General features: G+C 48.7%; 1 protein-coding gene across 1 annotated transcript in view; it reads right to left on the minus strand.

Moving 5' to 3' along the window:
* Positions 1 to 2,113: 2,113 nt before the first annotated feature.
* GGCX (gamma-glutamyl carboxylase) overlaps positions 2,114 to 10,377 on the minus strand; it is a 14,357-nt gene continuing 6,093 nt past the window's right edge. The window contains exons 5-15 of the mRNA XM_006149145.3: positions 9,726 to 9,804; positions 9,194 to 9,300; positions 6,855 to 7,018; positions 6,268 to 6,533; positions 5,976 to 6,107; positions 5,264 to 5,415; positions 4,652 to 4,821; positions 4,053 to 4,183; positions 3,673 to 3,820; positions 3,307 to 3,502; positions 2,114 to 2,619 (exon numbers count right to left, since the gene is read on the minus strand). Coding sequence (XP_006149207.1) covers positions 2,430 to 2,619; positions 3,307 to 3,502; positions 3,673 to 3,820; positions 4,053 to 4,183; positions 4,652 to 4,821; positions 5,264 to 5,415; positions 5,976 to 6,107; positions 6,268 to 6,533; positions 6,855 to 7,018; positions 9,194 to 9,300; positions 9,726 to 9,804 — 1,735 coding nt within the window. The 3' untranslated portion in view covers positions 2,114 to 2,429. The remainder of the gene's footprint in view (positions 2,620 to 3,306; positions 3,503 to 3,672; positions 3,821 to 4,052; positions 4,184 to 4,651; positions 4,822 to 5,263; positions 5,416 to 5,975; positions 6,108 to 6,267; positions 6,534 to 6,854; positions 7,019 to 9,193; positions 9,301 to 9,725; positions 9,805 to 10,377) is intronic.

The raw sequence follows: 10,377 nt of genomic DNA on the forward strand, positions 1-10,377 counted from the left end.
TTCTTACCCATCAAATCTGAAGGTTAGGGAGGAGGAAATAGTTGAACTTGCAAAATAAATAGTACCAAGGTATAACTGTTACTGTGAAAGAAGAGCTGCAAAAGGGTCAGAAATTCCATGTATCCATTCTTAAAAATGAGTTCAGGGCACCTTGTATCACATTGGGTACCATCACTAGCTTATAACACCTCATGAATTGAACAGTGATTTCCCACCAGACCCACTTGGCTGCCTCAGTAGGAGCCCTTACTAGGACCCAACTTGTACAGCTAAACATGGTAGACCTGCATTGATGTATCCCTAACTAAATTCCAATATAAAGGCTGAAAGAGGTAGAGACAAAAAGATTAAAGAAGTATGCAAGAAACAACTGATAGGATTTGGCAGGGTCTAAGACAAGCCACTGATCAAAATACAACAGAGCTAGTAGTCACTAAGAAAGCAGATCTGAGTTTAGGACAGACTGGCACTATGGGATAAGCAAGTGGAACTTAGATCCATAGGTCCAGGGCACAGGAAAGAAAGCTAAGCAACATTAGAAATTACTGGATAGGGCCAGCAGGTGGCATAGTAGTTAAAGGCGCTGGACTCCCACATGGCCAATGGTGGTAGTTCAAGTCCTGAATCTGGTGGATTCCTTTCTCACTTGCCTCTCTAACTAGGAAATACTAGTAAAATTAAAATAATCCTTAAAATTACCAAATAGGTATGATCATATGGTGTGTACAGTGAAGTCAGCTGCTTAAGGAAAATACCTTGAGAAGCCTATAGAAAAGCAATCCTAGAACTTACTGAGATTGCCAGTGTGCTACAAAGGCCATGAGCTCACAGATCAGGGGTCCTTTATTATTCTGCATTCCTAACTCCATTTCAACCCTTTGAATTTTTATTTAACAGGAGTTTGCTGAATCACCCTTTTACATCCAAACCTGTAAAGTTGTCTAAACACTAATCCTTCACCAAGTTTGGTTCTTTACATCACCTGTGCTCACCAAAGGCTAGAATACATATACTAAGCCTGGCTTTTTTAAAAAGAATTGTTTATTTAATTCCATTTGTTGTTAGTTTTTTTTATATCACTAGAGAGAGAGAAAGGGAAAGCAAGAAAGCAAGCCACCAGGTCTGGGACTTGAACCATGGTTGGCCATGTGGGAATCTAGCACCCTTATCCACAACACTGCCTGCTGATCCCCAAGCCTGGCTTTTTTTTCAATAGGCTTTTGCTATAGGGCATATGCGCTCCCTGGAGAGAAACAGAATGGGGGCCACACTGCAATCCTTTCTCCATTTTCCTCCTAGGACCTTGGGCGCATATGCACATACACACACCTGGCATGATTTTCAAGCCACTGGGTCCGGGACTTTAACCGGGGCTGGCCATGTGGGAGTCCAGTGACATAACCACTACACTATCTGCTGGCCTGACTAAAGCCTATTCTTTAAATAATACTAGTGCTCATCTGCAAATTTCCTTACATTTCATTTTGATGGTACTGTTCTGACTATTGCTAGTGAAAAACCTACCGGCTGTATAGATAACAGGAACAAAAAAACAAAATTGTAGTGAAGATAAAATTATTTTGTATACATTCAAAACCTGATCACCATCCTAATCATACTTCTAATTATGAAAACAAATAAAAGCTGCCTTATTTCAGACTTAAAACTGTCAATGATTCTGAAAATTATAAGCCACAGAGTATGGACCTTAAGTCAAACAGACTTAATTTCAAACCATGAATCCATCCCTCACTAGCTGTATGTCTCTGGGCAACTTATTTCACCTCTCAGCCTTAGTTTCTCCAACTGTAAAGTGAGGCAAATGGCTATTAAGGATTAAATGTGACAGTGCAGGTACAGTGCTTCACACAGTGCATGCACTTGGAAATGGTTAGCTTTTATTTTCATCATGGTACATTCAATCTCTTTTCCTGAAGATCTAGTCATTTTAAACCTGACTCATCCCTATATCTTTGGAGAACATTTTCACATTGTGCTTCTAACCTCCTGGTCTCTCAATCTCGGGTTGATAAAAATTTTCCTTGCTTTATTTATTTCCTTGGTTGCTTTAAGCTATCATCTGAATTAAAAAGAGCTTTGGACACAGGGAAAAAAAAGTTTAAAAATGAGATAATTTTTTTCTTTTTTAATTTGCTAGGGAGGGAAAGTGAGAAAACACCCCCAAGGGCAGATGGTCATAGTGCAATCCCTCTATTCCGTCAGGATTCTGGGCATGCTTGCAAGTGCACATGCCACTCCCAGCATGTTTTTCAAGCAGCTGGGTCCAGGACTCAAACCACATAGCTGGCCATGTGGATTCCAACTGACTTCACACAGCCCTTTGAGCCAGTCTTTTCAAATTATTGTCCACTGCATAGGTAATGAGCCTGTGACTCACTGTTGCCATAGCTATACCAAAGAGGCCCCCCTCAGAATTCTGAGTGGATAGGATCAGAATGTGGCTCAAGAGGATTAGGATTTGAAGAATCTGTGTTTGAAGGACTTTCTTCAACTGGCTCAAAGGGTCGCAAGTTTGCATAAGTCACCTCTTGGGCCAGCTGCTCCAGGGAAGGTCGCCCTAATACCAGATTTCGCAGTGAAATACAAGTCATCAGGAAGCTGAAAAATAGAAAAAAGACCACGGAGTCCAAACTTCTGTTTCAACATAATTCCAGCCAAATCCCTTAGGTTCTAACTCCTCTTACTCAGGCATGTATGATAATCTTTCCCCAGTGACCCTCCATGTCCCACTACAAGGGCACTCCACTCTTAATATAGTGTGGTAGAGGATTCCAGAGTTAGAGTAGAAATCCAGGAAGTAAAAGATAAGCTGAGGTGGGGACCAGTAGGTGGCGTAATGGCTATGTTGCTGGACTCCCATGTAGTTGACCACGGTTTGAGTCCTGGACCCAGTGGCTTAAACTCACGCCAGGGCTGGGCGCATCTGCATGCATGCCCAAGATCCCAGGAGGAGAATGGAGAAGGGATTGCAGCATGGCTATCCCCCCTGGGGGGTGATTTCTCACTTTCTGTCTCTCTGTCTCTCTCTGTCTGTCTGGCGAGTGCAAGAGCCCTATAGCAAAAACCTCTCAAAAAAAAAAAAAAAAAAAAAGCTGAGGCAGAACCAGACAGCAGGCCATCAGACATGGGGCCACTTATTCTTCCATTAAATGAGAGAAAGATGGACAGGAAAAGACTGAGCTAGACTGTCCTATCCTGGGAGTCTGTAGTGTTACCATTACCAGGGACAAGTGACCAAGACTGCAAACATCTGACGGCAATAACGAGTATTACCCTGAGACTTACCTGCGGCGGAAGACATAGAGCTTTCGCAATGAGAAGCGGAGGAGTCGTTCATGGAAAGGGGCGTTTCTCCGGCGTTCTATCTCCTGGCGCCTTTGCTGACGTCTAAGAAAGGTCTGAACCAGAGGTGTTGGCTCAGGGCCCCCTTTCACTTCCCCTTCCAACAGAGGCTGCAGCTCTGGAGGCAGAGGCCCTGTTTCTGCCCGGAAGACAGCAAAAAGCAGAATCACTGAGGTGGATCTCTTTGCTCAGAACGGCCCCTCCACCAGCTCGAGGCTTCGAGTTCACTCTTCGATGGCTAGATCCTCATTTATAACCCTGACTTCTTGACACCTGGGGCTATCTCAGCCCACATCTTCATAGACTCACCACTTCCATTCTCCACCTTCTCCTTTAATTCTTGGAGGTACGCCAGGTCTCGCTCCAGCGCGAGCTCTGTGGTGTTGACGTAGATGTACATGTAGCAAGAAGGACTAGGCGACACCGTGTACACCTTATGGTACTCACCAGCGGGCAACTGACAAAGGGGGAAGAAGTGGGTTCGTTTCACTCTCCAACCTTTCCCTAGTCAGCGTATTGGCTCCCTGCTTGACCCCTTCTGGCATCTGTCTTCCCATTCTGTGTTGATGGTGGCTGATCATGTCCTAGACGAGGGCCTTGCTTGGATCCCCACTGCATTATTGTTATGGCATGCAATTTTAGTCCCTGCTCATCTAAACTTTCTGCCATTGTTAATCCTAGCAAAGTACCTGCATTTTCTCTCCCTCCCGAAGAGTCTGGTTCCTCTGTTCTGCCACCAGCTCCACAGTCACCTCCCCCTGCAGCAGCTGGATGCTAGTGTTGCCCAGGTCTTCACTCACAAAATTCTCCAAGTGCAGCCCTGCCAGAAGAGACAAAGTTCACCAGCCTACCCCATGGTTAGGCAAATCACTCCCAGCCATGCCTTCACCATCACCCCTTCCCCAGGTTTCAAAACATCCCTCCCAGGGAACCAGCAGTTAGCGTAATGGCTATGTCGCTGGACTCCCACGTAGTCAACCGCGGTTTGCGTCCCGAACCCGGTGGCTTAAAACTCACGCCGGGCGCGTGTGCATGTGTGCCCAAGATCCCGAGGAGAATAGAGGAGAAGGGACTGCAGCGTGACCATCCCCCCTGGGGGGTGTTTTCTCGCTTTCTGTCTCTCTCTCTCTCTGTCTGGCGAGCACATGTGCCCTATAGCAAAAACCTCTCCAAAAAAAAAAAAATCCCTCCCCAGTAGTGTCCTCTCCCCCACCCCCATATGCAATGTCCCTGGCCGAGGAAGCCAGGAAGAAAAGCCAGCAAAGCCACACTTAACTTTCCTCCTCACCAGGAAAGTCTGCAATGAAGACCACCTCGGTGTGGTTGTCCAGGCTACTCCTGATTTCCTGTAACTTGGCCCTCCAGGGAGACAGGTCCATCAAGAGTGGCTGCAGCCAGGGCGTGGGCTGGAAAGGGGACCAAGTGGCCTGCACGATGTCCACACGAGGGTCAAAAATCCTTAGGAAAGAAAACCATGTTCTAAAGAGGCCACAGTCACCCACCCACCAGAACTCCCAGTTCTGTTTCTTCCATCATTCCCAGGGGGGGGAACAGGGTTTTCAGAGAGAAGAAATGACCTTTTCTCAGCATGTTACTGCCAGTCCAGGGCCGAGAGAAAAGGGAAAAGAGATTCTGGAGCACTGGGAAGAATGGGGGGTTAGTGGCTACCAGAGAAGGCATTGTGTTAACAGCATCTAAAAGAAAAAAGTTGGCTCACTTTTCTCCTGGATGATGGTGCCCCCTGCTGGAAGTAACCAGCTATGCCCACAACCGGATCAATGGGGACATGCACTAACAGGACAACCTTTCAAGCAAGACAACACAGAGCACCTGGGCTGTTCACTGTAATTAAAAGAGCCTATGCTTCATTTTTTCCCCCATCTCTGCTCCCCTTGCCCACCTCTGCTGGAAGCGGTCATTGATGGAGACCCAAATATCAAAGTAGATCTGGGGCTCAGTGACATTGTACTTGGGAAGCAGGCGGCTCAGGCAAGTGGCATATTGCTTCAGCATGTCTGCATGATCCTTCCAGCGCCGGCTCTGTGTGAATACCTGCCCCAAACCCCCACGTTAGTCCCACCTCATCGGCATCAACTTCCGGGACAGGTCATGCATGGCCACTGGCACAAAGAGATCTCTGCCTGCTGCCCATTTTGGCATGGGAAAAAAAACCCAGAACTTGGAACCGGCAGATGGTGTGGTGGTTAAGGGGCTAAACTCCCACATGGTTGACCTTAGTTCGAGTCCCGGACCTGGTGGCTTGCTTTCTTACTTCTCCTTTTTCTCTCGCTGGTCAAATAAAATAATAATAATAATAATAACAATAAAATTAAATAAATTGATCTAAAACAAACAAAAAAAAAAAACCCACAACTTTCTGGGGAGGAATTTTTCACTACTAGGCTAGTGATACTTACCTTTCCTAAATTCAATTCAAGGAGGTGATGGACACTGCCCTATCTTAACCCCCACAAAAAAAAGGTTCACTCTGGCTCTTGAGAAGGGTCAGAGCAGATCCAAATTTGTCTCAAATTTTAGTGTGTGCCCAGACCAGAGCCCCAAGCTCCAGGGGGCTCTGAAGAACAGTCAACTGTCAGCGTCAGACGCCTCACCCCAGGGTTGAGGTAGCCCAGCTCGCCGGTGCGCCCATCACGGTAGGTGATCTTCACATGCTGGTGGGAGCGCGAGTGGACCATCATGTCCCAGGAATAGCCGTACAGCCCATTGGTCCAGTTGTTGTAGCCCTGGGAAGGCAGGCCATGGTGGGGGGATCAGATAATGCTTCACACACTGACCCATGCTCCAAGAAAGGGCTGCATCCGGCTCCACCCCCCCACCCCCACTGCTGTTACCTCTGCCCCTTTCCATACCCACCCTTGGGGCACACCTGCGGCTCCTACAGACCTGGGTGAGGAAATGGGAGTAGGGCAGGAAGAGCTGCTCCAGGAGGTAGAGCAGGGTGAAGGCAGCTCCAAGCTGATGGCGCAGCCCTGGCTTCTGGCCACCTTTGGTCCGGCCCCTCTTATACACACAGGACGTGCTGGGCTGAGGGGCAACCTTGAGGGGGAGCAGTTCCTGCAGCCTTTGAGGACAGTGTGACACCAGCCTCCGTGGCCACTCAGGGGAGCAGAAAAGGGGGCTGCTGGCTAGCATGACGTAGGGAAACATCCCTAGGGGAGGAGGGAGAAAATGAGCATCTCAGGGGTTCAAGTGAAGTCCTTAACCCCTTCCTAAGAAGCCTCTCCCACTCCAAATGAAAGAAGTTCTAAGATACAGAGAACTTGTTCTTCCCAGAGACCCCTCCTATACTACACACTCTGAGCCCAGAAGCCAGCTCCTCTCTCCCCCATCTTTTCCCACTTCATAGTGACTGCACTGGGCTCAATCTAGCTTCTGCTCCCCTGACCACTCCCGCTCCCACACAATGCCTCTGGCCAGTCCCTCCCCGCAGCCCTGTGCTGCCTGTTTCCCACCCTGCTACAGGTACTGACCAATGCTGAAGAGCTGGGAATTCATGCAGTGGAAGTAGGACACGAAGAGGAAGCCGACGGGTCTGGAGGCGTCAAAGAAGAGCAGGAAACCAGCCGAGAGGTCAAGCAGCAGCCCGCACCAGTGCACCACCAGCAGGCTGGTCAGCTCCTCGGACAGCACAAGCCTGCAGACACAGGAGTGGCGGTCACCCCGTACCCACCAGAGAACCCAGGAGAGGCAGCAGTTCCCACAACAGTTTTGATTTTTTTAGAGAGAGGTTTTTGCTAGAGGGCACATACACTCACCAGAAAGGTAGAAAGAGACAAAAAGCGAGAAATCGCCCCGCTGGGGGGATGCCCACGCCACAATCCCTTCTCCTCCATTCTCCTCTCAGGATTTCGGGCACACACACGCATATGCCTGGCATGAGTCTCAAGTCACCAGGGTCTGGGACCTGAACGGCAGCAAACTATGTGGGAGTCCAGTGGCATAACCATTATGCCATGTGCTCAAACCCCGCAGTCTTTTAAGACGTGGGATACCGAATGAGGCCACCAGGGGAGAGAAGGCTGCATTCATAGCACAGTCATGGTGCCTCACAGCACCAACATGCCTTGGATACTCCGTCCTTGCCAAAGGACTACCCCAGTGGGCGGGTAAGTGGACCTACAGTACCTAATCCACCCATGAAGACACTTAGCAGTCTCTCAACCCATTGACATCACACACTTTCGGTGTCCTTTTCTTTTTTTAAAGAATTATTTATTTAATTTTATTTATTCATTCATTTATTTTAATTTGACCAGAAAGAGACACAGAGGGAGAGAAAAAGGGAAAGTGAGAAAGCAAGTCACCAGGTCCAGGACTCGAACCGTGGTTGGCCACATGGGAGAGTCCAGCACCTTAACCACCACGCCATCTGCTGGTCCCAGTGTCCTTTTGTTTTCAACATGTCATATGTAAAACACAAATAAGGGCCACTCTCCTAGGATCAAATTTGAGAAGTGTGGGTGTTGTGGGAGATGGGTCCTTCCTTGAGATCGTGAGAGAAGAAATATTAAAAGGTGAATATTGACACCAGTAGATGGTATAACGGTTACATTGCTGGACTCCCACATAGTCGACTGCAGTTCGAGACCTAGACTATGGCTTAAACTCACACCGGCTGTGTGTGTGTGCATGCTCAAAATCCTAAGAGAAAAATGGAGGAGAGGGGACCGTGGTGTGGCCATCCCCCCTGGGGGTGATTATTTGCTTTCTGTTTGTCTCTGTCTCCCCAGCGAGCACACATGCCCTACAAGAAAACTCTCTCTAAAAAAAGGTGAATGCTTTGGGGACAGCACTGGGGCCTGGTGGTTAAGGGAGGCAGACACCACGTGGCCAAGCACACAGTTGGGGTACTGGTCCCAATGGCCTGAAAGCCATATTGGGTGCATGCATGCCCCAAATCCAGACAGAATGGAAAATTGCAGAAGGGATTGTGGTGTGACCACACCCCAAGAGAGGTTGCTTTCCCTCTCCTTTTCTCACTCTCTAGTGAGTACACACCCCCTCTGACAATTTAAGGAAAAAAAATGGTGACTGCTTGGCTAACATAACAATGAGACGGAACTTCAGGAACTGAAAATAACAGGAAGAGGAAAGAGAACCGAGGAAAACAAGAGAAAGACAGAAAGGCGGGCCAGCGTGTGATAAAGTGGCTAAGGTGCTGGACTCCCACATGGCCAACTGCAGTTCGAATCCCGGACCCGGCGACTTGAAAACCACACCAGGCACATGTGTGTGTGCGCCCAGAATCCCAAGAAGAGAACGCAGGAGAAGAGACTACAGCATGGCCACCTCCCCGGGGGATGATTTTGACTTTCCCTCTCACTGTCTGTACCTCTCTGGTGAGCGCACATGCCCTACCGAAACAAATTTAAAAAATTAAAAAAATAAATAAGAAGAGGAAGAGAGAAACCAGAGGTGAATGAACCTCTGTTTTGCAGAGCTGGTATATAAGTGGCTTTGTCAGAGCGGGAACAGTGACGGCCATCTCGGCATGCTGGCTGAGGAACCCTGCGGAGAGGCTGGGGTGACAAGGCAAGGACAGGCCCCACCTCGGGCAACTGCGGAGGGCACTGACTCACTGGTCCTGCTCTTTCCTTTCCCTCTTCTGTTTCTCTCCCCTTCTTGCCCAGCTCTACTATGTCTCTCACTGGCTCCCAGGCCTCGAGGCCTTGCTCTCCCTGACGCTGCCTCCTGCTGACCAGGGTGCTGAGCGGACCGAGGGCACCTAGCAAACTCACGCCCGGCAGGGAGATGAGCCCCTGCCCTGCACCTGGGCCTCACTGAGGCCTCTGCCCTACCTGCCACTCACTTGAAGGGACTGAAGAGCCAGTGCCGGGACAGGTATTCCATGGAGTAGCCTTCAACCCAGTCTGCATCCAGCTTTTTCACACCCGCAATGAAGTACACGATGAAGATCTGCAAACACAAGATGCAAAGGAAAAGTTCAAACGAAAAGGAGCGTTCTTTTTCAGAGAGTCAGGAATAAAATAAATGCTGATCTCAGTCCAGGACTGAAGGAAGAACAGGTCCATTCCGCTAGTCACTCTCTCAGATATTCACCATCCAACGCACACACAGCACCAAGGAAGAAGACGTGAAGCCCAGACGCAGTTCTTCCACGGGGTTCCCGCTGTAGCAGGGACAAAGCTCTGTTCTTCCCATGACAAGGTGAGAGAACTCGGAGATGCAGGAGATGGGAAAAATGGAAAAGCCAGACTACCTCTTCAGCAAAGGAAGCACAGACAAGACAGACCCTGGGAGGCAGAGGAATGTGCTGACAGTGAGATGGCCACACTCACGGCGGCCGTCGACGCGTACCTCATCGTCCTGAAGTCACGTACCTGGCCACGCAGCACTGTGTAGTTCCAGAGGGGCACGTGGGCGTTCCTCCTGCGAGCACTCAGCAGGCCGTCCACAGACCTACACCGAGGGGGTTAAGCACTGAGAAGGGCTTCTTGGTTTCCACCTTTCCTTTCACATGTGGTAATGCCATCTCTCCCAGACACACCTCCCATATCCTCCCTGCTAATCTGAGACTCCCAAGAATTTTTAAATGTTTTTTGAGAGGTTTTTGCTATAGGGCACATGCACTCGCCAGAAAAAGAGACGGAGAGACAGAAAGTGAGATATCACCCCCTAAGGGGATGGCCAAGCTGCAATCCCTTTCCCCCCATTCTCCTCCTGGGATTTTGGGCACGCACGCACACACACCTGTCGTGAGTTTAAGCTACCGGGTCCAGGACTTAAACTGCAGTCAACTACATGGGAGTCCAGCAACATAGCCATTACACCAACTGCTGGTCCCACCCACAAGAATTTTATGAACAAATTATAACACTGATTATTACAAGTCATAAAATAAATAATTACTAATAAACTTTTTTTTTAAGAATTACTTTATTTAACTTTATTTATTTATTTATTTTTATTTGACCAGAGAGGGACAGAGTGAGAGAGACAGAGGGAGGGAAAGTGAGAAAGCAAGCCGCCAGG

This window comes from Tupaia chinensis, unplaced genomic scaffold (assembly GCF_000334495.1).
Source record: "Tupaia chinensis unplaced genomic scaffold, TupChi_1.0 Scaffold000253_1, whole genome shotgun sequence".
Classification (NCBI taxonomy): Eukaryota; Metazoa; Chordata; class Mammalia; order Scandentia; family Tupaiidae; genus Tupaia; species Tupaia belangeri.